The sequence below is a fragment of the Daldinia loculata genome (genome assembly GCF_022478755.1).
Source record: "Daldinia loculata strain CBS 113971 unplaced genomic scaffold F4817scaffold_37, whole genome shotgun sequence".
Taxonomy (NCBI): Eukaryota; Fungi; Ascomycota; class Sordariomycetes; order Xylariales; family Hypoxylaceae; genus Daldinia; species Daldinia loculata.
Genome location: NW_026054891.1, coordinates 316,794 through 341,558, shown reverse-complemented (window position 1 = coordinate 341,558; position 24,765 = coordinate 316,794). Strand labels below are relative to the sequence as shown.

At 48.5% G+C, this 24,765-nt stretch overlaps 7 protein-coding genes across 7 annotated transcripts; 4 read left to right on the top strand and 3 right to left on the bottom strand.

The window, feature by feature from the left end:
- Nucleotides 1-1,503: 1,503 nt before the first annotated feature.
- F4817DRAFT_168504 (uncharacterized protein) lies at nucleotides 1,504-4,226 on the top strand. The gene is made up of 2 exons (XM_049298176.1): nucleotides 1,504-2,607; nucleotides 2,659-4,226. Exons 1-2 carry the CDS (start codon nucleotides 1,844-1,846, stop codon nucleotides 3,866-3,868), a joined length of 1,974 nt encoding a protein of 657 aa, XP_049157477.1. The 5' UTR covers nucleotides 1,504-1,843; the 3' UTR covers nucleotides 3,869-4,226.
- F4817DRAFT_168517 (uncharacterized protein) lies at nucleotides 4,117-9,165 on the bottom strand. Its single transcript, XM_049298177.1, has 2 exons — nucleotides 8,559-9,165; nucleotides 4,117-8,458 (listed from the first exon to the last, which is right to left on the bottom strand). Exons 1-2 carry the CDS (start codon nucleotides 8,977-8,979, stop codon nucleotides 4,584-4,586), a joined length of 4,296 nt encoding a protein of 1,431 aa, XP_049157476.1. The 5' UTR covers nucleotides 8,980-9,165; the 3' UTR covers nucleotides 4,117-4,583.
- A 1,035-nt stretch (nucleotides 9,166-10,200) lies between these two features.
- F4817DRAFT_342871 (uncharacterized protein) lies at nucleotides 10,201-12,559 on the top strand. Its single transcript, XM_049303959.1, has one exon. The coding sequence runs from the start codon at nucleotides 10,448-10,450 to the stop codon at nucleotides 12,164-12,166; it is 1,719 nt and encodes a 572-aa protein (XP_049157475.1). The 5' UTR covers nucleotides 10,201-10,447; the 3' UTR covers nucleotides 12,167-12,559.
- An 11-nt stretch (nucleotides 12,560-12,570) lies between these two features.
- Nucleotides 12,571-13,507, bottom strand: F4817DRAFT_342870 (membrane-associated proteins in eicosanoid and glutathione metabolism). The gene is made up of 2 exons (XM_049303958.1): nucleotides 13,281-13,507; nucleotides 12,571-13,123 (listed from the first exon to the last, which is right to left on the bottom strand). The coding sequence occupies exons 1-2, from the start codon at nucleotides 13,316-13,318 to the stop codon at nucleotides 12,709-12,711; spliced, it is 453 nt and encodes a 150-aa protein (XP_049157474.1). The 5' UTR covers nucleotides 13,319-13,507; the 3' UTR covers nucleotides 12,571-12,708.
- A 442-nt stretch (nucleotides 13,508-13,949) lies between these two features.
- Nucleotides 13,950-17,337, top strand: F4817DRAFT_168381 (Adaptor protein complex AP-1 gamma subunit). The gene is made up of 5 exons (XM_049298175.1): nucleotides 13,950-14,460; nucleotides 14,580-14,703; nucleotides 14,769-14,957; nucleotides 15,022-17,104; nucleotides 17,186-17,337. The coding sequence occupies exons 1-5, from the start codon at nucleotides 14,451-14,453 to the stop codon at nucleotides 17,270-17,272; spliced, it is 2,493 nt and encodes an 830-aa protein (XP_049157473.1). The 5' UTR covers nucleotides 13,950-14,450; the 3' UTR covers nucleotides 17,273-17,337.
- A 497-nt stretch (nucleotides 17,338-17,834) lies between these two features.
- Nucleotides 17,835-19,778, bottom strand: F4817DRAFT_359896 (RNA polymerase III transcription factor IIIC subunit-domain-containing protein; the record flags this gene model as incomplete). Its single annotated transcript, XM_049306215.1, has 3 exons — nucleotides 17,835-19,060; nucleotides 19,120-19,540; nucleotides 19,593-19,778. 3 exons carry the CDS (start codon nucleotides 19,776-19,778, stop codon nucleotides 17,835-17,837), a joined length of 1,833 nt encoding a protein of 610 aa, XP_049157472.1.
- Nucleotides 19,779-21,644: 1,866 nt separating this feature from the next.
- F4817DRAFT_168357 (protein phosphatase 2A regulatory B subunit) lies at nucleotides 21,645-24,343 on the top strand. Its single transcript, XM_049298174.1, has 4 exons — nucleotides 21,645-21,848; nucleotides 21,937-22,287; nucleotides 22,352-23,607; nucleotides 23,659-24,343. The coding sequence occupies exons 1-4, from the start codon at nucleotides 21,828-21,830 to the stop codon at nucleotides 24,029-24,031; spliced, it is 2,001 nt and encodes a 666-aa protein (XP_049157471.1). The 5' UTR covers nucleotides 21,645-21,827; the 3' UTR covers nucleotides 24,032-24,343.
- The last annotated feature ends 422 nt before the right edge of the window (nucleotides 24,344-24,765 follow it).

Sequence of the window (24,765 nt, the reverse complement as noted above, 5' to 3'; positions counted from 1 at the left end):
TACAAGTGGTTATGATTGGATAATAATTGCATCATGAGAATATATGGCGTTACAGACTTCCGTACCTACTAAAGGCTTCGTACTATCGGAGCCCCACCAAAGCCATGGAATCTCGGTACAATGGGGGATGACGGGATGGTGCAATAAATAGACTAATCCGTCGAATCTGTTGCGTAATAATGTCTCAATCCGTTGATTCTATGTATGCGGGCGGTAGATCAAGGTTAAAATTGGAATACGGTACTTGGGCCACAAATCTTTACGGACTGAACAAGTATGTAGATATGATACGTGAGTGCTATACTATACTTATATGGTACCTATCATAGTAGGTTATATCAAAAAAAAAAAAGGGGGGGGTGAAAGGGGTGAAAGGGGGGGCCAGCAAGGTAGGCATATCATAATCGAACGTACATATGAATGTGTGTGTATGTGTGTATTATTGCGCATGTCGGGATATCTGGATATCTGGATGCTTGGATGCTTGGATGCATCGAGCTGTAAGCAACCTTACAATCTGCGCATATATATAACATACATACCGTACATACAATGATATGCGCTCCCCCCACGCCGTAGATATTCCCGCTCGACAAGGGTTACCCTTCAGTGTTTCGTCCTTCTTGGGTATATTTATTTATCTTGCTCACCTCACCTCGAGCAGACAAACCTCTGATACCAACAGGGCCCAATGGGGAACGAATGAAGTGTTGGACAAACTCTCAGCTCTCCTGGATACCTTTGATAAGCTACCATTTCACCTTCCAATCCTAATCCTCAAACCAGCTCGGAGTCGCGTGCCGCATATATTTGTGAGATCTACTCCTCGGACTACATCACTGTGGTTCCTATCTGCACGAAGGTGACAATACGATTGCGTATCCCAGAGCTCGTGCGCTACTTTTGAGTTGACCGCCCCGTCTCATTGCGGCATCGAAGAGAGAATGACATCGTCGTCATACACTATGAGGAAAAGAGTCAATATTCGCTTAGTCGGATTTGAAGCCTTGTGCTGCCGTCTGATACTACTACGTCTATGAGTTCGAAGCAAGGCTAGTGGAACATTCGTCTCGACGGCCGCTTGAAGCGATCCATATCTCATCGTCATTATCAACATTAGAGCTAAGGCAAGCAGAGGCCTAGTAAGTCAAGTTACAACCAATTGCAAGGTAATACGTCGGCTTGCATGAGCTTTAAAAAGGTGGGCGAAGATTAGAAAAGGTAAAGAGAAATCATATCTATGCCCTGTTTAGGTGTGTTTCTGAGCGAGAAGAGAGTTGCACAGCATACAACTAGTAGGTAGGCATATTAAAGTATCCATGTCGTTTATAGCGCTTATTGATACTTGTTGGAAAAAGGGAAGTCTTGGACATTTACCAAGAAATCAGAAGAGGCCTTGGCTGCTTGGTTTGAAGGTTGAAAGGGTTGAACGTTTCGATAAGTCATTTCTTGATAAGATAAGATAAATACCCTAGCGTGTATATTTTCCATCCCACAAATTATAGTTGAGGCCATGTAAGCCAGCTGGAGGAAGTGGGTAGGTTCAATGTTGGGTGAAAGTAGGAAGCTACCCAAGTACTCGTTCACCAAATTTAACGTATAGAGTACATGTACCTGTATCTGAGATAGACGCTTGACGTACCCGCGTTTGAACCCCACTACCTGTCCAGACTTCAACATATCCAAACTACATCCCACTTACATTATACGTACACCACAACGTATGTCGCCGCGCATAGGTAACAATAGGTAATTGTCAATGACTACACACCATTGTAGCTCTTAGATTACCGTTTGCGACCTTATAATCTAGAGGCTAGCTACGGCAGCTTCTTCTTCGGCCATGGCGAGTGCCGCTGCTAACCTCACTTCACTCTTGAGGGCCTCGACCATCCAAGACCACGATGAAATCCTGAAAGCCGCCAATGCAGCTATCAAAGCCTCCAAAAACGATACCGAAGCCCAGAAGACCCGTGTTATCGCCCTCTTAAAGCTAGATCGCTTCGACGATGCCCTCCGAGCCATAGCCGAAGGCGGAGACGAATTAGAGAAGGAATATGTTTTTGAGAAGTCGTACGCTCTCTACAAGTCTGGTCAGCTTGATGACGCCGCGAAAACACTTGAAACGGCTTCTTCATCCTCCAAGTCCTCTCGCCCTTTTCGCCATCTCGCTGCTCAAGTCGCCTATCGCGCCGGGAAATTCCCCGATGCCGCCGATGCCTACCACCATCTCTTAACAGGGCCGGGAGGCCTAGCTGGCGAAGAAAACGACTTGAATATTAATCTTCTCGCTACAAACGCCCAGCTGGAGTGGAATGGATTTGGTCATCTATTAAGAGAGCAGGAGAGACAACCCTCGCGTGACCATCTCGAAGCTTTTGAAACGGCGTATAATGCTGCGTGTACTTGTATCGCAAGAGGCGATTTCAACCGTGCATCCGTTTTCCTTAAGCGGGCGCAGGATCTATGCGAAGCGAGCGAAGATCTATCTGCGGACGAGAAGAAGGCCGAGCTGCTACCTATTATGGTACAGCATGCCTACGTTCTTGCGAGACTAGGCAAAGAAACAGAGGCGGCGGCTTTGCATAAATCTATCGTGATATCTGAGTGAGTAAAGCTATTTACCCTACTTCGCGCCTATCTTCTGACTTCTGGTAGAATCCCGGAAGCGCCAACAAGGGCGGTTGCACAGAATAACCAGATCGCCATCGGCGCTGCCGGGAGAAATCCCTTCCTTACACAACGTCTCTTCCAGTCAGCTACAAAGCTGTCTGGTAACGATAAGCTCTTTGCCTACCAGGCATCTATATTGAAACAAAATGAATACGCCATAGATCTGCAGGCACAGAAGTTCGACGGTATCGAGTCTTCTACTTCGAAATTAATCCTACAGAGTCCATCCCCTACAAGCTCCGTGGAAATCGCAAGCCTCGGAGTCATCAACGCAGCAGCGCATACCCGCCTACAGACCGGTGTAGAATCTCTCAAGCAGATTCTGCCCCTCCTCGAGAAACGTCCGACTGATATTGGGCTTCTATTAACTATCATACAACTATACGTGCAATTAAAAAAACCCGGGCCAGCATTAACCCTCCTGGAAGCGTTCCTTAAGCGCCTGGAAACGGCGTCAACTCCCAATTTCGAGGACGTGCGTTTTGCACCCGGTCTTGTTGCCGTAACTGTAGCGTTGTACCGATTACAAGGGCGACAGAACTCTATCCGCACAGAACTAGCAAGAGCATCCACACACTGGCGCTCGAAATCAAAAGAGTCCGCCTCGTCTCTCCTCCGCGAAGCCGGCATCGAGCTCCTCAAGTCTTCCAGCCGTGAGGACATCGCCTCAGCAGGCGAATCCTTCGAAGCCCTAGTCGCCCAGTCCGACAAGGACGCGATCGCCGTCGCAGGCCTAGTAGCCTCCTTTGCAAACGAGGACTTTGCCAAAATAGAGACGTACCTGCCAAGCCTGACACCAATCGAGCGTCTCACGGCTGGTGCCACCGATGTTCAAGCCCTTGTGGCCTCGGGCGTAGCCTCGATCCAGACACCTGCAGCCCCCACAAGTAAAAAGCGCCCCGCAGATCACGAGCCAGAGAAACCGGCCACCAAGCGCCGGCGCAAGAAGCGGCTGCCCAAAAACTACGAAGAGGGCAAACTACCCGACCCAGAGCGCTGGCTCCCTCTGCGCGACCGCAGCACGTACCGACCCAAGGGCAAGAAGGGCCGTAAGCGGGCCCAGGAGTCCACGCAGGGCGGCGTTGTCAAGGAGGAAGAGACGCTGGAGCTAGTCGGTGGTGCGGGCGCCGTCAAGGTGGAGAAGGCGTCGGGGGTCCAGGGGGGCAAGAAGAAGAAGAAGGGAGGGAAGAAATAAGAAATAGGGGGAGGGGAGAGAGGCGTGAAGAAAAAAGATATATAGCAGCATTGAATACAGTGTATGTGTCTCGGAAAAGAGACAAAATTCGCTTCAATAGTATGGTCCCCTTGATATGGGATGGCAGTGACTATTACATCTTTAAGTAATACGTATACTACCTTACTTAAACACGAGAATAGCTACTGATATGGGAACTACCTATCCTACGACAAGGCAAAATACAATCACATGGCAAAAACCCGTATAAATCATCATTAACAAAGGGCGATTTTATAAAGGAGTGCTGCTAGAAATCCATGTATATACAGCAATTACCGTATCGTGTATACTCCGCTCCGTCTCTGACCAGGACTCTCTAGCAAAGTTAACCTGGCGTTGTGTTAAATACCGGTAGGGGGGAGGTGTAGTGGTTATTTTGTTTGTTTCGAAGGTCCTTCATACCCTCTCTTACTTCCGTCGAAGCACTGATGCCCTTTGTTTTTCTTCTCTATCAGTACATACAACACATATATTAATTGTCGTTTGCCATGTCTTTTTTTGAAGTTCGAGAGCGTGTATAACCGTTTCCTGTTTGTCCTGCTCCCTGTGTGAATCCGAATCCTCTATAAACTCCTATGCAATGGTGGCTACAAAAATCGTATCCCTTAGAACCCTAACAACACGCAACAATTGCCACGACATGATATCCATGATCCGCGGTTGTCTATCAACATTACACACCGACTGTTTGAATGACAGGACTGGGTAGCTGCTCTATATCCTGAGTTACCTCTCCGTCCTTTTCACTCGCCTCCGATGCTTTCTGGGTAGGCGAACTAGGAGGCTCGGGTGTATAAAAGCGGGCTTGCGACATCCGACCCTCTTCAGGGCTTTCGTCTTCATCATCTAAAGGTGGTAAAGGCGATCTTCGGCCATCTGAAAAGCTTACGGCTGCGTCGCTATCTTCATCAGATGGAACTGTTAGGCCTCCTGTAGCTGCGTAGCGGTGAGTTTTCGATGACGAATATTTCCGGTGCAGATCCCGGAAAGATCGAGCGGTTGCCGTGCTGGCGCTAGCACCCGACCCCCGTCGAGCAGACCGTTCCCGAGGATTAGAGAGGACTGAATGAAAGTCATCATCCGTGTTTGTGAAGGAATCAAACCTGTGCTCGTCGCTTTGATACGACTGTTTACGTTGTTTTATACGTTCATCGTTTGACATATTCTGCAGTTCACTCCCAAAATTGATGACAGACGCTTTTTTACCATGTACCGTAAAGCTACCGGTGCCACGAATGAGAACATCGTTCTCTCGAACTGTTTCATCCGACATACCACCGCTCGATGCGGAATCTTTCCCCTTCCTGCTGCGGTGGTGTGACAAATGACCCGCGCCGTCCCTTAGCGTACGTTGCAGACTACGGCGCGTCTTGCTTCTGTCAAGCCCCTCCTTGTCTGGTCCGGAGGCGCTCGTGCGTTTAGGTCGATCGGGGCTATCCTCGTGAACTTTACCGGAGGAAGTACGCTTATGGCCTGATGCCCGGCCGGACTCCATCTCGAGAAGACCGGTCTGTTCAAGGATCTGTCTCTCACCCTCGTCCTCTTCCGCTTGTTCATCGATGGTATCCTTATCTTGCCCAATGGCTGGGCTTGACGCTTTGCGGGGTAGTGTAGTCGCAGCAGCTAACCTTGACGAGGAGGCAACACTTGACACAGATGTTTTTCGGGGACTGAAGTGGTCAGAACTAACGGGGGGTGCATCTTGGGAAGACTGGCCGTCGTGAAATAACGGGTCAGTGGCTGAAGTTGGAGGTGTTACGAAATTTTCTACTGCGGGCGAGTCTCCATCTACCTGATTTACAGATTCGGAAGACTGAGTCAGCGAAAGCGGAGCGGGAGACCGCAGAGTCTGTTCCGTATTCTGAGAACCGGATGGCGACTCCTTATCCGTAGGCAATGGTTTCTCGGTGGTCGAACTAGTCTCTACCATACCATCCCCTAAATCGCCATTGGTTTCTTTCTCCTCTTCGAGATCTAAAGCAAGGATGTCGCGGTGACATTTTAATCTCCAGATTTCCGTCCGAGTCCACTTTAACTGAGCAATGATTTTCGCAGCGCCTCCTCGAACCTGGTCCCGGGTTTTATCCTGGATTGGAGCTAATATTAGTAAGTGTCTGGCATTCCTCAGCTGTGTCTCTAGGATTTTCTGTGCGTGCTCAAGCTTCCCATCGGCCTCCTCAATCTTCTGACGTATGATTTCACGGCGGGCAACGAGGATGTCTCGAGCCATCTGATGGTCGATACGGCTGCGGTTGATACTGACTTCTCCACTGGGTGTTTGAATGAGCTGAGTGGCGTCAGGACTGTCCAACCTCCTGATGGCACGTCGACTTTGACCTTCGTAGTTACCGCCTATGACTCCACGCATTCGTACGCCGGACGTTCTGAATGCAGCAGCATAGTTTAACTTGGCGAGCCAATCATTTCGATCTTCCTCGTTCTGTGCGAGTAGCACTTCCTCTAGCCCGCCGTGTCTGACGTATACAAATGAGTTCTTGTGCTTCTTGTAACTGGCATCCCAGAGCGCCACAGCACCATCCGTTGACATGAGAGCATCAGGCTTGAATTGCTCGAGGGGTGGGTTGAAGATGAGTGGTATCCCATCGTGCCCCGACCTGATATGTGTCTCGTACTGATGCATTAGATTCTTGACCCATGCCGTGTTGCGGAAGAAGTATAGTTGGGCGCCGGTTAGAATGGCTCCCCATTCTTGCCAGGGTGAGCGCGTCTTCTTTTTCTTAGCATCTTTACGCCATAGCAATCCGACTTTAGTGACCTTAATGTCTACTATACCCGGATGGGCTTCTTGTGGATTGTTTGCCGTTTTCTCGGTCATAAAAGCGTCCGGACGGGACCGCGCTGATACAATTTGCAGAACTCCCGTCTTGAAAAAAGTGTTCTGCAGTTCTTTCAGGTTGAGGTCTTTAGCTGTGCCTGTATAACTATAATGTTCCTCGAGCGGGATCTGGTCCTTGAGAGGTGGTCGGAGGGTATCAAGCCGGCCGTCTAGGATTAACGTATAGGGGTCAATGGGGTCTTTCGACCTTCGCAACGTTTCTGTCGTGCTGTTCGGAAACGCAGCTTTCTTCTTCGATCGCATGCTACCGGTTCGATCGCCATTAATAGTTAGATCATCCTCAACATGAATAAAGGGTGTGTAGCTAATATTGTCATAAAAGCATTCCAGTATATCATCGAAAATACCTTCGCCATGCGTGTTCTTCAAATAATCGGCCTTCTGCATCTTGTACTTATTGTTCTTGTTGAACACATCAGTATGTAATATAAGAAGGGAGAAAGCTATGAAATATGCTTGATCCGGGGTAGAGTATATCCCAGGATTACATTCATGGTAACGGTTAGCGAAAGCTTGTAGGCAGCGATCTATTTGTTGAGTTTCCTTAGGGAGCTCGGCCTCCATAAGAAGCTTCCGAATGGCCATATCCATAGGCTCTTCAAAGAAACTAAACGTTCGCATGTAACTTCGCAGTACAGCCGCAGAAAAGGAATCGGTTTCCTTAGATAGGGCGGCGGCGATGACACCGTGACTAAGCATCTCCTCTAGACGTGTGAGATACTTCGCGGGTGTATCATCTTCCCGGCGCTCAGGTAGCACGACCGGTTCCCTATTTATTTGTAATGAATTATTCTTTGAAGTACTCGAGCCTGGAGTTGCCGGGGTTAAGCTCCCATGTCGTAGGCTATCGGTATTCTGTCGCATACGACTTAGCCCTAGCAGATCACCGAAACTTTTACGGCCGGTGGAAGACGAGGTTCGTGTGGTTCCAGGACGTTGACGGTCGTCGATAAAACTCTCGCCGAGGGAACTCATTGTGGAAGATCGCCCTCGGAGACTTACGTGCATTCTCGTCGGGGACGACTGTCCAGAGTGTCGAGAGGAAGGCCTGAACAAAGCTGTAGCAGGAGACCCCGTCGGTTTTCCAGATTGGGAGGGAGAAGCTAAGGACATTGATGCATCCTGTCCTATAGACGGGCGGAATGAGTCTAGAGCGAAAGAAGGGCGAGATGAGGTCGAGGAACGCGACATAGAGGAGGCTGTACCAGATATTGCGGGGGTCTTAGACTTCTGAGGGAGATGTGTTATAGGGAAGAGCGGCTCCGGTTGTTTGGGCCTGCGGCGAAGACGGAAGAAAGATGTGGGATTTAACCCGGTCTGTTGTGGAGATGCAGTATGCTCGTTAAAGCTGCTTTCTGATCTAGAAGACTCAGATAGACGATTTATAGGGGGAGTTAAGGCGTTTTGATCATCGGTAGTGTTGGTCTGCGACCTAGTTAATGTTCCAGGCCTCGAACTCTCTTCGAAAGTTACCGTCTGTTTACTCGACGAGGACATCGTTCGTTCGTTTATAGTTTTCCTTTTATCCTTTTTAGGAGCTGGAGGTGGGATAAATTTCGATGTGGGCTCTTGATCGCCTCTGGGAAGATCGCTAGACCGGCGCATTCGTAAGGGGATTTTCATGCGTGGTTTCTTCGGTTGCATGTCCATATCCATAGTCATGGTCGGCGCAGTCATGATGATGGAGGGAGCTGGAAAGGATAGCCAGGTCAGCAAATAAATATCGGGTTGAGAATAAAGGATGGTAGGTATCGAGGAATAAGGTTCAAGAAATAAAATGATGCTACCTACGCTGCGGCATGGGTGGCATCTTCTCGGCTTGCTGTTGCTGTTTTAATCGGGCCGACAATTGGGAATCGGAGGCATTGCGAAATCTCAACATGCTGAACCTACGATGTTTCGGCGACTCATCTTGAATTGGAGGAGACTCGGGACGACTGAAGGGATCTTCGCTTTCTCTGCCGGGGAACATGGACGCGGTAGCTGACGTCGCGACTGTGTCGACGGAAGATTTGCTGTCCTCGCCATTTCCAGAGGTACCATCTCCTAACCCTTCTCCATTCCCTGCGGTAGCGTCGGGGCTCAATAACGCCTCTGGCTGGGGTTTGCGCGAAGACTGTTTAGGGGCAGCGGACGCCGAATCGACTAGAATGGTATGTCGTCTCATATCGGTGTCACTAGCCATGACGCCTCGACGGCGTAGGAAGGGCATTGTAATAGGCGGCAGCCGACGTCTGGGCAGGAACAAGACTAAGTGTGCCGTCCAGCTTAAAACAATGTATTAGGTATGTACACGGGTATACGGCAACAGTAGTGACGGCGATGGGTGGCTGGAATAGCCGATGATCATCACGTCAAAGAGCTACTACGGCGAAGACCCATCGTTGTGAAGCACGCTGCAAAGGTGTATAGACGATAAATAGGTTAGATGGATGAATAGTGCCGAGTTCCTTCACGGAGATAGAGGAATCTTGGGGGACGGGTTATTGTCGCCGGGGTGGGAGCTGTCAGACTCGGGGATCTCTTCAACTGACTTCGCCTGTCAGCGGATCCACGAAAAGAAGTACTACGGATGGACGGCGAGTTATTTTGTCGTATGGCTATAGTCGCTGAATTGGATTGGGTTGGATTGATACGGATTGATACGATCAGTCAGCCATTCATTCATGTCTATGAATGGGTTAGTTTTAGGATCTCATCGAGATCAGAGGTACAGGAGAGGTACAGGAGAGGTACGGGGTTTGGGCTTGGACTACTCCGGGTACGTGTGTTGGTGTAAGTAATAAAGTCCGTTGCCAAGTTGCTATTTCTGTAGGTCGTGGAAACAATTAAAAGTTGTTAGGACCCCTTGAGCCTTCCAAGGTTCCTCCCTATCTGCCCTGTCTGCCCCCCCCTTCCCTCCCCGCCGAGAGCCCCATGTTCCTACCTAAAAAGGCGAGGTCGGGTTAGCTACACGTGTAATTATGCACGCTATGCTTCGCCTGCCCAATATCCCGTAAAGTACCCCCTAGGTTACTTCGTATGGATACAATCTATGTAACTATGATAGACGTTCCATAAGGAAAGACCCGACAAATTGGATAGAGAGATCAACATACATACCGGTCTCCTCATTTAGATGGTATTTAACTAGTATCATACATATATGGTTACTATATCGCATACCGACCTCTTTATTCTCGTTCCGTGAGACATTAACATGTCATGACGGAGAATCCCATATCAGAAAAGTGATCTTAAGATATTGTTTCTTGTTTGAACTTTCAAGAAAAGTTAACTAACTAACTAGAGTAGATGTAACTTGAGGCAACCCGCATAAAAAAATAAGGTACATACGTACATGTAGTACGTATGTATGTAGGTACAGTTTACCTGCCTTGGCTGGTTGCGTTATCCACTCCGCCCCTCCCCCACTTTTTTACATGCTGAACGGTTTACGTCGTCAAGACTAGAATCTTAGCCGTTGCCTTAAACAGAGTCTAAATCTAAGCAGGCCTCAGCCCGATTTCTAGGCTGCCGCCGAAAAGTCCAATGCCGGACACGTTCCTGAGGACTTCATACTCGTACGTACAAATACTACTACATACACACATACCTCATACGCATACACATACATAACATAAGTATTGCTTCTCTATGCTCTGCGACGCTACGCCGTCTGCTATAGGCCGTTCATCATAATGAGCGCCATCTCTCTTCTTCGCTCATCTTTTCTATTCGTCTACTTCTTGCTCTTCTTCACTATACCTCTCCCTTCCGTTGCTACAACCCTACCCCGGGTCGCCCCGTCTCAACTCCACGATGGGCGATCGTATTTTAGCCGCCTGCTCGACATTCCCTACGGATGGGCCTCGAAAAAGTCTAGCAAGAATTTGAACCAGTGGTTTGTAACTCATCCGAAGCTTGTAGAGAATCTACACAGGTATGAAAACCAGGTTGTAATACGGTTCAATGTCTCGACAGGTGCAAATGAGGCGGCTTTAAGGAAGGCCGTTGATCAAATGTTGCTCGATGTCTGGGACTTCACTGATAACTACACTGATATACGCATTGAAGCACGCCGTATTCGGCCGTTGATGGGTATACTGCCGTCCTCTTTACAAGATAACCATGTCATTTTGATTCCCGACCTAGCCCGTGCTGTCGCGGCTACCTACCCGTCTAATGCCGCCGCAAACTCCGTCACTCAGTCCCTCTCGAAAGATCGAGGTATTACCCCGGCAAACGACATCCCTTTGCCTAAGAAGCAAGGTGTAGATGACGTTTTCTTTCATGATTACCAGCCGCTCTCTGTCATATATTCGTGGTTGAAGTTGCTTGACTCGATGTTCCGCGGCCGCGGTCTTGTTCGGATGGTCAACATTGGACGATCGTACGAGGGCCGGGATATACTAGGGTTAAGGGTCGGCATACCCCGTAGCGGCGCGTCTTCGGGTGGCTCAGATACTCGCAAGGATACCATTCTTATTACAGGTGGTATTCACGCGAGGGAGTGGATATCTATAAGCACAGTAAATTACGTCGCTTGGTCCTTCATCAAGTCTGTTGACGAGGATCCGATGATAGCTAAAATTCTAGAACACTTTGACATCGTCTTCATCCCTGTATTAAATCCCGATGGATACGAGTACACGTGGAATGTCGACCGGCTATGGCGGAAGTCAAGACAACGCACCAAGATGCAGTATTGTCCCGGATTCGATTTGGATCACGCATTCGGCTACCGATGGGATGGTACCCGGCACCAGAGTGAACCGTGCTCTGAGAGTTACGGCGGCGACCAACCCTTCGAGGCCGTCGAAGCCGGTGAATTGGCGGATTGGGTCAGGAACGAGACGGACAGCGGCGTTAATTTCGCGGCTTACCTAGACCTCCACTCTTATTCTCAGCAGGTTTTATATCCGTATGCATATTCTTGCATTGTCCGTCCGCCTAATATCGAAAATTTAAAGGAGGTAGCTATGAATTTAGCTAAGCACATGAGGCTCTCTAACGGAGAAGTCTACACCACCACGTCGGCCTGCGAAGGGGCCGTCGTAAACGAAAACCCAGTAGACTCTACGCATGATGCCCAAAGAGCTCGGGTAGAAGCCGGCGGTGGCTCTGCTATTGATTACATTTTTCATGAATTCGGAGCTCGTTATAGTTACCAGATCAAGCTGCGAGATACGGGAAGCTATGGCTTCCTACTCCCTAGCGAACATATCATTCCAACCGGCGAAGAACTATACCAGGCTATGAAATTTCTTGGAGATTATCTTCTTGGTAATAACGGTCACGAGTCGTGGACCCAATCTACTAGCCCCGATCAGAATCCGTCCGAGCCCTTTGATGAGGACGAGGAAGAGATAACAGAACTTCGAAAACGGCGCCGAAGACGGTGCGTCGATTGTACATAAATCACATAATTTATCATAATAATATCAAATATTGTTCATTTAACCCCAGAACCAATGTTACAGTTGGATACTACTCTCAGCTCTGGGTGCCTCATTTCTTTCGCCTTACTATTTTGGTTCTGCCCCGAGCCATCCATGGTAAGAAAACTAGCTACCTTGGCTTGACCTTAGCTCATGGACCCGTGTTCTATGTATTGGCTAGCTAATTGATTGAGTATTGTTATTGGACTATATACGCATCTTCGACATATTATTGGCAAGACTACCTAGCTTAACTAAGTGGTCTGATATATGTGCATTGCTCGTGTTCAACATTATGTTTCCGAAAAGCGGCTTAGTGGCACAATGGACTGAGCATAGACGTCTTGGCCTATTACTTGGCTACCTAGCGTGGATAAAGATGTCAAGGCTTGATATTTGTTCTCGAAGAAATAATATAATGTAAATTTCTATTTTTAAAAGATCTACCGTATTTAAGTACCTTAACCGTAATATCTTCCCTTTTTTCCCCTTTTATCTTTCTATATCAATGTACCCGATCTCTAAGCCTGAGGAAGCAACTTAACACCAGCAATGACAGCCATTACTTTCAACGCGGTGTCGCATAGTATGCTGATAGCGAAACCCTTGCCTCTGCCCGGGGGGCCGTACGAGGTGTAACCTATAGCGTACCACGCGCGTCCGACGATCCAGCCGGCGCCAAGGGCGGCGCTCGCAGTTGGGAACCAGAGACCGGAGATGAGCAGGGCGCCGAGGAAGGGCGCTATGTTCTCGGTGAAGTTGCCGTGGGCGCGCTGGGCACAGTTGAACTTGTAGGCCTTGGGGTCCTTGGCGGCTTGCTCCTGGCTCGCGTAGGGGATCGGGTAGGCTAGGCCGCTCTGCTTGCGCGCCTTGGCCGACAGCACGAAGTGGAGGGTGTTGATGAAGAACGATGAGGCGGCGACGGTTAGGACGTAGCTAAGTAGAGCAATGATGCGGTTAGTAGCCGCGCGGGAAGGATTTAGATTTGTATCTAGCGGACACGGACGTGCCAATTAAGGGACTGGGAAATGGCGTGCTACGGGTTGGTGGTGGTAGATGCAACGCGGATATAAATAAAGTTATCGGCACTTACCCATATTCGCTTGGTACCTGGAGTGCGTAGGACGTCATTGTGTATTGAATGTTGGTGTATGGATTTATAGATTAGATATATATATATATATATATATAGATGGTAGTTTTATGTCGTCGATGGTTGAATTTTTACTCTGGAGAACTTGCAATAGAAGATGAAGAGGGCTTTGTTTTATATAGCGTTACATACTGATGACCGGGAGGACTACTTCCCACCCCCTTATTTATACGCAGATCCGGCCTCTCAGCTAGTCAAATATCAAACGATGGTTATCCCGTCCATACTACCAAACATACTAATGCGGACCGTATGTGACTAATACGATAGTTGTCAATTAGCCCGGTTCCCGACTGAAACTACATACATCATATTAGGTATTATATGCATACTCATATACGTAAGATACGTACACGTATATACATACTTAACGATAAGTACCTGAGTAGATTAAATCGTGAAGCTTCTACGGGGCTCTGTTAGATGGAATACTAGCTATGTATGCTGCTATGGCGGTATGCGGCTAGACTTTCTTCTAATAAGATGCCGAGACGGAAGATGCTTACACCGGCGGATGTATGGTTAACGTCGAAAAGTGGCCGAGCTGGAAGAATATTTACTAGCGAGCTTTTCCACGAGGATCCGTCGAAGAACAAGCCAGAGCTACAAGTCAATACATATGTACCTACATGTATCTATTATGTAATTCCATCTTGAAACGTTTAACGTTTCCACCTTGTACTTGACGCGGCTAGTGTAGATGTTCTCCTTTGGGCACTATACTTATGTAGATACATATGTACATAACGAAAGTACAATATATCGGATAAAATAGCTCCGGATATCCCACTTCAATGGATCCACCTCGATACCTAAGGTAAGGTTCTAGGAGACTAGGTACCTAGGTACCTTTCTCCTGACAGCACACGGCTACCACAATAGTCTTTGGTCTTGGTCTTTGAGAATCTGAAGCTTGTGTTGGTCTTACACTAGGCACGGGAATATCGCCATAATACGGGACTGAACAACTAAGACATCTCATAATAGCACACAGCGAATTTCTGCGAAACTTATTTGCGACGTCGATTATTCGTGACCCACGATTTCGACATTTGCCAAAGCTGGCTATTCTACTTCAATAGGCCCTTCCAGGGCCCGTGAAGCTTCACCATGAGTTCCCGTAAGTCGTCATACGGAAAGGGACAATCTTGCAATCTCGCAAATCCCTTAAATTCATAATCCTTTATAGCCAGTCTCGAATGGTATAACTAGTAACTAACCTCCCTCTCTCCCCTACAGTGAAGCAGTTTATTCGCAATGTGCGTGCAGCTAAGACCATCGCCGACGAACGAGCTGTGATCCAAAAGGAGAGCGCCGCCATCAGGGCTAGCTTCCGCGAAGAGAGCCACGACCACAACGTGAGGTGCGAACCAAGCGACGCTGATCTCGAAACCCTCGATGCATTTGCTAACTTGCGGCGATCGATAGGCGGAACAATGTGGCCAAACTTCTATACCTGTTCACTCTGGGTGAGAGAACCCATTTCGGTCAAATAGAATGCATCAAACTGCTCGCATCCCCGCGGTTTGCCGATAAGCGGCTTGGGCATCTAGCTACGAGTTTGTTACTAGATGAAAACCAGGAGGTGCTCACATTAGTTACAAACTCCTTGAAAAAGTATATTGTTCCCCCTTAATGGCCCTGATTTCAACTCCAAGCTAACCTTGGATTCCCCCTCCAGTGATCTAGGCCACTCCAACCAATATGTCGTGGGCCTTGCCCTCTGCACCCTGGGAAATATAGCTTCGGTCGAGATGTCCCGAGACCTGTTCCCCGAAATCGAGACCTTAGTTTCGACTGCCAACCCTTATATCAGAAGGAAGGCAGCTCTATGCGCTATGCGGATATGCCGAAAGGTTCCCGACTTACAAGAGCATTTTGTTGAGAAGGCGGCGCAGCTATTATCGGATAGGAACCATGGCGTACTTCTTTGCGGACTGACATTAGTTACGAGCATGTGCGAAGCAGAAGAGGAAGAAGGTGGCGACGAGGGAGTCATTGATAAGTTCAAGCAATTCGTCCCAGTTCTAGTCAGGACCTTGAAGGGCCTTGCTACCTCTGGCTATGCCCCTGAGCATGATGTCACTGGTATTACAGACCCCTTCCTACAAGTCAAGATTCTCCGATTACTCCGAGTCCTCGTTCGCGGTGATGCCGAGGGTACAGAACAGATCAACGACATCCTCGCCCAGGTCGCCACAAACACCGATTCGTCTAAGAACGTTGGTAACTCGATCCTGTACGAAGCTGTCCGGACAATTCTCGATATTGAGGCGGACTCGGGCCTCCGAGTTCTTGGTGTGAACATTCTCGGCAAGTTCCTTTCCAACCGTGACAACAATATTAGATACGTTGCTCTCAACACGTTGATTAAAGTCGTCGCTATCGAGCCGAACGCTGTTCAGCGGCATCGTAATACCATCCTAGAATGTCTACGGGATCCCGATATCAGCATTAGGAGACGCGCTCTAGACCTGAGTTTCACTCTGATCAATGAGAGCAATGTACGAGTGCTCATTCGAGAGTTGCTTGCCTTCCTCGAAGTTGCCGACAATGAGTTCAAGCCTAGCATGACAAGTCAAATTGGTATCGCAGCCGACCGGTACGCCCCTAACAAGCGGTGGCATGTCGACACTATGCTGCGGGTCCTGACTCTCGCGGGGAACTACGTCAAGGAACCCATTATGGCCTCGTTTGTCCGACTCGTAGCAACAACCCCAGAACTTCAGACGTATGCCGTTCAAAAGCTATACGCAAATTTAAAGAAAGATATTACCCAGGAAAGCTTAACCCAGGCAGGCGCATGGTGTATTGGTGAATATGGTGATTCCCTACTCAGGGGTGGACAATACGAAGAGGAGGAATTAGTTCAAGAGGTTAAAGAACACGAAATTATCGACCTTTTCAGCACCATTCTTAACAGCAGCTACGGTACCCAAGTGTCGACCGAATACATCGTCACGGCCCTAGTCAAATTGAGTACGCGTTTTTCAGATCAGAACCAGATAGAGCGCATTAAACGACTATTAGAAACCCACCAGACTAGCTTGGATGTTGAGATACAGCAAAGAACTGTCGAGTATGGCAACCTATTTTTGTACGACGACATACGTCGTGGTGTCTTGGAGAAGATGCCGCCGCCGCAGATCAAGGAGGAGTCAAGAGTATTGGGCGAAGCCACCAAGAAACCCAAGAAGGGAGCTAATCGCAGGTCGAGACTTATCGCTAAGCCTACAACGGATCAGGACTTGCTCGACCTAATGGGAGACAGCACCACCACACCCTTAGCTTCACCTACAACCGGAGGCCCAAGCAACACTGACTTACTTGCCGATATTCTCGGCGGCAGCACAACTTCACCCCAGGCTGCCTCTCCGCCACCTCAGAGTAATACGGCATCGATCATGGATCTCTTCTCCCAAGGCTCGGCTCCCAGTCCTGCACCTGCTAGCTCGGGCCTAGGGGACCTGGCATCACTCGGTACTCCTCCGCCCCAACAAGCTGCTACAGCTCCGCCACCGGCCGGTATCCCATGCTATAACGCCAACGGTCTCAACATCACTCTTCAGCTACAGCGCAACGCCGAGGGAGCCATACAAGTCCTAGGCCGTTTCCGGAATACTTCTGGTGGCCCTCTCTCCAACGTCGGCTTACAAGCAGCAGTACCGAAGTCGCAAAAGCTGCAGTTGATGAGCATTTCCAACTCCGACATCGCGCCCGGAACTGAAGCTACACAAATGATGCGGATCACGGGAAGTAAAGGGGTGAGTTTATATTCCAGATCATATAATACATGTCTTCCAGCTATTCCGAAACAGTAAGCTAACATTGAATCATCTATCCAGCCTCTCCGCTTAATGTTACGAATCGGCTACTCCCACCCGACGGCGGGGCAGGTTATGGATCAGGTCAAGTGGACGGAACCGTCTTAGTGATATGATGCGATGTGGTAGAAGCAGGTATAATAAAAGGCGTCTTGATGATTGATTGTACTTGTACTGTCCGTTTCGAGATGAATGAATGTCTCTTGCGCTCGCGAAGATACGATGACTACATATGCAACTATGTGACGGGTTCCTTGGACCTGATAGCTAGGTAGTGTAGATGAGCGAATAGTGAGTGTTTGAATGGTAGAAGGTTGAGTCTTCTATTCGGTAGCTTTGCTCTGCTGGTTGTGATATGGCAATATAAAACTCGGTGTTGTGAATGTTGCTTAGGTATATAAGTTTCGAGGATTTGCGTACTACCGTTTATATTAGATTTTAGCGATGCGATATGTCAAACCGCCCTTGATAGCGACTCTACTATAAACCACGCCGTAGACGTAAGTGGTCCCGCCGGATAAATAATCGTACAAGAATAGTGGAAGTCGGGATGCAGTCACATAGGTCAGGTATCTCTCGGTAATGTTAGCTGTTGCGACATAACATTGGTCCAGGCAACTATCTTCGTACCCTCTTCGCTATTATAACCTACAATCTCCTTGCCAGCTGTCTATTCGACATCTACCTCTCCATAATCTTCGCCTCCGTCTTCTTCACCATCACCATTATCATAATACCCATACTCCTCCTCCGCATCCCCCTCGGCATCATCATCCCCCTCCAAATCCTCTACATCCCACGAATTCTCCATCGGAGTCGCAGTATCATTCTCACCAACCATATCATCCGGCTCCAAATCATCCCCACCGGGCGTAGATACACCATCCGCCACGCCAGATCCAGATTTCTGCTTCTGCGTAGGAGGACGACGCTTATACAACCTCGTATCGACCTCCTCCATAGGTCGCAAGAAGGGTTCTAGCGTCAAGCCCAGCGGCTTATCCGTGATATCCGGGAACGGGCGGATCCGATCTTCCAGGAAGGAATTATACAAGAACCCGGGCCTCTGCGGCCTGTCGTCGTCGGATCCCATGCGGCCCCTCTTAATAGCCACCATCTTGACCTTCATGATCATTTTGACCTTACTCCACGTACCCTTATGATACCACCCCGAATCCTTCAAATCGCAGGTATCCCTCAGAGGCGCGCGATCGATGATCCCACGCACGAACGGATCCGTGATATCGCACACCTGCCAGAACTTGCCGTCTGTAGAGTAATCCTCGCCGTTCCAGAGGTGGCTGTTGCTGTTCTCGCGCGAGCGCCTCTTGGTCTGGCCCTTGCGCACGACTTCCCAGGGAATCTTCTTGGTGCCGACGATGTTGCGCTCAAGTTTGAACGCTAGCGTCTGGTAGATTCGGAAGCTGGGGTCGGGGCGCGGGTCCACGCCGTACTTGATGAAGGCGTCGCGCCAGGGCCCGCCGCGGAATTGGTACCCGATGAGCTGGAGGGCGATCCGAAGGACTGAGTCGGAGAAGTCGCCCGTGACGCGGTTGAGGATAGCGCGGCGGGTCCAGATGGGTCGCTCATCCATCAGCTTATGGAGTTGGTTCATGAGCCCCTCTGGTACCTGCATGGCTGGCTCTCGCCGGGGTTTCTCGGGTACGGGGTACTGGTTGTTGTTGATGAAGTGGCCGTACGAGTGTTTTTTCCTGCCTTGGATGTTGATGAGCTGCTGCTTCCCCCCTTCGTCCCCTTCGACCTTGGTGTTCGGGTTCTGCTCGTAGTTGTAGTTGAATCCAATAACCCGGTCTGTAAAGTGTGGTGGAGGTATTATCTCCTGACCAGGACCTGTGGCTACACCAGGGGTAAATTTGATCCTCCGTAGTTTTGAGACTAGAGAAGACGTCAGTAAAGAAAGAGCTAATTAGTAGAATATGTCAGGTCTCCTTTACCTTTCATTGGAAGCATATGTTCGGCGATATTTGTTAAGAAGGAAGGATTTGTGTTAGCGAACTGGAAATCTGCTAAGCCTCGATATCTGTGAGTAGCGTGGATATTTCCGACAGCTTCTACTTGATAGTCTTCAGGATTATCTTGCATCTTTCGGAGAATAGATTTGGGCAAATCTTGTCGACCCTGGGAGCTGATTCGTTCAGTCCCAGAGATGGAGGATGTGCCATCTGTGAAATCGACATCTCCTGTAAATGGCTCGTTGCTTCCTCGCTTTCGTTTCCTGCCTGTCCTCTTGGGGACGGTGATCTTGAGCAGGATGTTGTTAGTGGTGGCATGGTGTGATACGATGGGCTTTGACGTTGGGTTCTCGGGTCGGAACCATAGGGGAACTGAGCTAGGCTCTGCCGAGTCCATTAGAAGCTATCATGGCTGATTAGTTGCTTGCGCTTGCGATGAATGTCGATTTGCCTACTTTCTGAAAGTCCGGGTCCGGTCCAAAGGTAGCTAGTCCCTTATCAAGGTTGAGAATAACACAGGGGTGTTCTATGGCGACTATCTTCCTCGGGGGAACCTCGAATATAGGGGCACCGGCCGAGTCGTCGGCGTCATCGACTTCATCGACCTCATCTACATAGTACGATTCATCTTCGGCTTCCATCATGGTACTTTGAGCGCTGCTACTATCGAAACAAGTTGATATGATACACGGCCGAAAAGGATTTTCAAGACTTATATACGAATTTACGGAAACCTCCTGGACCGTAAAGAGAGGCTCGATATCTGTTCTCATGCGTAGCACAAATACCGTTGTAGTGGCTTGCTTAATATGCTGTGCGAAGTTCTGTGATATCTGATAATTGACTAGGTTACAGCTCTCGAATCCGATGGATGGCGCTTCGGGTTCAAAAACAATGCGCCACGTTTCCTCGACATAATAGGTCTTCGTGTCTATCCTTTCTTTGTAAGCTTTGAAACATTGAAAGCTGTTGAAGTTTTGAGTTCTGTGAACCTTAATACTTACCATAAAAGGTACCTAAATATGATACCTATCTTATGAAGTTAACCATAATAAGTTTCAATCTCATAAACTGGAGGAGGAGCTAATACAGTGCGAAGCATAAAGTGTCACCTGACATCGAAGATTCAGCCTATGAGCAAGACCCAATTAAATCTTGTACAGACAAGGTGCACTGTACTGTATGTACATATTCTCTTAAGTGTTACAGTTAGGTAGGTTGTCACTGAGATCCGCAATAATTTACGGCAGTTGTTATGTACCTGCCGAAGTAAAGCCTCTCATACTTTTCTTCGGCATAATTTAAACTCATTACAATTACACATCGGCAAGCGGTCATCATACCTAAGTTCAATTCTACCAAGTCGAGTTCAACTACCTACCTACACACTACAAGATATGCCCGCTTACTCACATAACTATAAAGATGAATTTCGTTAAAAGGTGTACGTGAATAAGTAAATTGCTGTATGATTGGATCAATTCTGCCCCGCCAACTGGCTTGTGATTCGACGCGGCTCTTCACCATGAAGCATAAAAATCATGTAACAAACCCGAGCTAACCCCACAGACCGCCACATGTACACACTAGTAGCAGCAGCTGGCAGCGACTTAAAAATTGTATAAATATATATGAATGCATAATATGTAGGTCCATGGGTACAAGCAGACCTGCATTATTTAAACGACTTGGTTTCTTCGGGTACGATTATCAATTGATGGTCAGAAAGCCTGATGATAACAATAAAGTTTTCATCATATTAACCACTCTCCGAGGCTATCTGGAAATTTGGAAGATGGTATCGAATTGAAGATGCATTGCCATGGTTGTAACCTTTTTTACTGTACAGAAATATATAAGTCACGTAGCTGGCAAACTCGATATTGTTGCTAGCGTACATACATGTACATCGTAAAGGTGAGGTACTTTAAGTACTTTGTATTGTACATCACCAGGAAGGCATTGGTTGGCTGTGGATTATGTACCTGTACCCTACCCGCATGCATGCGTGTACTTAATGTACACTACCTACCTCTAGGCAGGATGTATGTACGGTACGCTGAATTGTAGGCCACTTCCCTTTGGCACCTGTGAAAGTGGCCCTATGGAAGATTACCGGAATCCCTAAAACTAAACCCGCCTACGGTCTATCACTCACTGCTGGCTTGTGTGTAGACGCAGAACGCTTCTCCACCTTCCACAACGACAACTCAAACTTCATATCTCTCTGAACTTGTTCAACATTCGACCCCCCGTTCGTTAGTCTCTCTCTCAAGCTAAGAGGCTCAATCTGAGCTATCTTGCATGAGCTATTGCTATTCATTGTTTAACTACAACCCGCTGCTAATTCGCTTACTCGACTTTATGCGACAGCCACTCTCCCGCAGCGCCGTCCCGCCTCCTTAAGCCTAACTGTTAATTCATGAATCTCTCTGCTTCGTACCAAACAGACGGTGAATCCACAACCTAATTCTACTACCCGTTCACCCGATCACCCGATCACCCACTTCCCATCTTCTATTATCGACATATCTCTTTTTGTGCTTTTCAAAATACTCGGGCCTTGCTACGGCGACGCGTCTATTGACGCTATACTCTATCAACTTTTAATCTCCTATAACAACATCCTAAAGAGACGAGAGAGTCGAGTGTCCCCACCCCGCCGTAAGTAGGGGCCTCGACTTACAAAGATGAAGGGCTTCAGGCGAGCGGTATGTCTACCTACTTCATACTTATTTTCAAAAGCTGTCATTCTCCCCGCCAGTATATACACGTCGCTAACCAATCACTACCGATTAGCTCTCGCGAGGCAAGGACAGCAAGTCCACCAAGAAGAATAAGGATTCCAAAGATGGCACGGCTTCGCCTTCGTCTAGTGGTTCTCGAGAGACCCAGTCGCCTGTATTGACACCCTCTTCCTCTACCTCGACGCTGAACGATATCAGAAACAAGCCCCTCCCTCCCAATAATGCTGGAACACATGGTAGTGATCATGGTAGCTCTGCTTTGCAAGGTCAGGCTGGCCAAGCACCTGGCGCTCTGCCCGACAGGTTTGGCAATGTTGGCGCTCAGCAGTCGCCGAATGGTGCTGCTACCCCTCGACATGGTGGTACTCTTCCGCCAACCGTGGTCATTAGCCCGAGTGCTCCAGTAGGCCACACCTCCTTTTCTTTCCATAGTCCTGAGATGATGGCTAATTTATCTTTGTCCGTAGCATATTCCACCTCCCGGCGCTGCAGAGACCATGCCGCACGATCTCGCTCCACCCAAAGCCGGCTCAAAATCCATTGTCTTTGACCGTCTCCACCAGACACCGAAAGATGTTCCCGAAGGTCTTAGGACACCCAGGAGACAAAACTCGTCGCGATTTGACATCTCGACGCACCGAGAACTAGAAAAGCTACCAGGGTTTCATGAAGTACCGCCTAACCGACGACAGGAGCTTTTCATGCAGAAGATTGACCAGTGCAATGTCATTTTCGACTTCAACGATGCTAGTGCCGACATGAAGTCCAAAGAGCTCAAACGTCTAGCCCTACATGAGCTACTTGACTACGTAGCCAATAATCGTCAAGTTATCACAGAACCAATGTATCCGCGCGTCGTTGAGATGTTCGCAAAGAACCTATTCCGCCCGATCCCCCCGCCTATGAACCCGCAAGGCGAAGCATTTGATCCCGAGGAAGACGAACCTGTGCTAGAGGTGGCTTGGCCCCATATCCAGGTCGTCTATGAGTTCTTTTTGCGATTTATCGAGAGCCAGGACTTTAACACGAACATCGCCAAAGCATATATCGACCATAGCTTTGTGCTTCAGCTCTTGGAGCTTTTTGACTCGGAAGACCCACGCGAGCGAGACTTCCTCAAAACGACCTTACATCGCATCTACGGAAAATTCTTAAACCTTCGTTCTTTCATCCGACGTTCTATCAACAACGTCTTCTTCCAGTTCACCTACGAGACGGAGAGATTCAATGGCGTGGCCGAGCTGCTTGAGATTCTCGGCTCCATTATTAACGGATTCGCCCTGCCTCTCAAAGAGGAGCATAAGCTATTTTTGACCAGGGTGTTACTCCCTCTCCACAAAGTGAAGAGTCTTAGCATGTACCACCCTCAACTCGCGTACTGTATTGTTCAATTCCTCGAAAAAGACGCCTCGCTTACCGAGGATGTCGTTCTCGGCCTTCTCCGATACTGGCCGAAAGTCAACAGCACCAAGGAGGTTATGTACCTCAACGAGGTTGAAGACATTTTCGAGGTAATGGACCCTGCAGAATTCACAAAGGTCCAGGAGCCGCTATTCCACCAGCTCGCCAAATCCGTCGCAAGCCCGCATTTCCAGGTCGCAGAGCGAGCCCTGTATTTCTGGAACAATGAGTATTTCTGCAACCTCGTGAGCGATAACGTCGATATCATCCTACCCATTATGTTCGCACCGCTTTACGAGAATTCTAAGGGACACTGGAATAGGTGAGAAACTAAAGACTAAGCAGTTATTTCCCTAAACTAACAATGAAATAGAACAATTCATGGGATGGTGTATAATGCGATGAAGCTATTTATGGATATCAACCCGCAGCTTTTCGACGACTGCTCTCACGAATATACAGAACAGCAAAATAATGCCGCGGCAAGGGAAGCCCTCCGAGAGAGGAAATGGGCTGCTATCACAGAGCAGGCTAATAAGAGGAAAGCCAACGGCGCCTCTGGGAATGGTACCCCGGCTTCAAGGCCACTAAACATAATGCCGCGAGTTGAAGAAGCCGATTCGGTTACGGAGGATAACCAGAAGAGGTTGGATTCGTTGAAGCTTCAGGATGCTGACAGAACTAACCGCCGCCCCAACACGCACGAGCGGCAGGGTTCGGCTAGCTCTGCGAGGAGTCAGCGGTGATCTTGATTCCTGTTCCTCCTATCCCCTTTGAACCCTCCCACGAAGAGCAATTCAGAAGTGCTCGACTTCTTTTACGATAGAACTTGTAGGCGATGATGACCTGGTTTACACGAACCTCTTAAAAATTCTATTTCGATTTACCCATACACCATCACAGCCCATTGTTTCCAGTAAACATCGGGTTGTCTTTCAGCCTAACTTGCGCGGTACTTGATGTCGACTTCGACCTTTGTGTGCGGACTTGACTTGCGTTTTTGGTCGCAAACAAGTAATGTTTGATATCGGCTTGAAGCAGGTCTGTCAGCCTCTAATCCTTCGGCGATACTTTGGATTGGGTCAATCTCCGGGATGTCACGTGCACGTTAGGTGTTTTTTTTTCTTTTTTTAAATTTCCCAGTACATACTTGATGGCTTTGTATGTCGTTCGAATTCACCTATTCCCGTCTTCGATATACAGAATTCGGTTAAGGGGATTAGCAACCGCGCTTACTATACGTGATGTGAGACGGTGCTCATTGTTCGTACGTCTATGAAGTCTCGATAAAAGTGGTTATCATTGCGGAAGCGTGAGAGTTAGGTATACTTGGAAGAAACGACGTAGGGGAAGAAGGCAAGGCAGAGGAGATGGACTGGACTGGACTGGACTATCCATGCATGCTGAGAAAAGTGTATACGGCGGTTCTAAGCGCCAACGCCCTATGGGATGGAGGAGAGGAAAGAGGGAAGTTTAGTAG

Coding starts and splice junctions, on each gene's coding strand:
- F4817DRAFT_342870 (XM_049303958.1), bottom strand. CDS start 13,318: ATGACGTCCTACGCACTCCAGGTACCAAGCGAATATGG. Junction 13,124..13,280: donor CAGGTACCAAGCGAATATGG/GTAAGTGCCGAT, acceptor TGCTCTACTTAG/CTACGTCCTAACCGTCGCCG.
- F4817DRAFT_168504 (XM_049298176.1), top strand. CDS start 1,844: ATGGCGAGTGCCGCTGCTAACCTCACTTCACTCTTGAGGGCCTCGACC. Junction 2,608..2,658: donor AAATCTATCGTGATATCTGA/GTGAGTAAAGCT, acceptor GACTTCTGGTAG/AATCCCGGAAGCGCCAACAA.
- F4817DRAFT_168517 (XM_049298177.1), bottom strand. CDS start 8,979: ATGCCCTTCCTACGCCGTCGAGGCGTCATGGCTAGTGACACCGATATG. Junction 8,459..8,558: donor GATGCCACCCATGCCGCAGC/GTAGGTAGCATC, acceptor TATCCTTTCCAG/CTCCCTCCATCATCATGACT.
- F4817DRAFT_342871 (XM_049303959.1), top strand. CDS start 10,448: ATGAGCGCCATCTCTCTTCTTCGCTCATCTTTTCTATTCGTCTACTTC.
- F4817DRAFT_168381 (XM_049298175.1), top strand. Junction 14,704..14,768: donor AGCCACGACCACAACGTGAG/GTGCGAACCAAG, acceptor GGCGATCGATAG/GCGGAACAATGTGGCCAAAC. Junction 14,958..15,021: donor GTTACAAACTCCTTGAAAAA/GTATATTGTTCC, acceptor TTCCCCCTCCAG/TGATCTAGGCCACTCCAACC.
- F4817DRAFT_168357 (XM_049298174.1), top strand. CDS start 21,828: ATGAAGGGCTTCAGGCGAGCG. Junction 21,849..21,936: donor TGAAGGGCTTCAGGCGAGCG/GTATGTCTACCT, acceptor ACTACCGATTAG/CTCTCGCGAGGCAAGGACAG. Junction 22,288..22,351: donor TCATTAGCCCGAGTGCTCCA/GTAGGCCACACC, acceptor CTTTGTCCGTAG/CATATTCCACCTCCCGGCGC.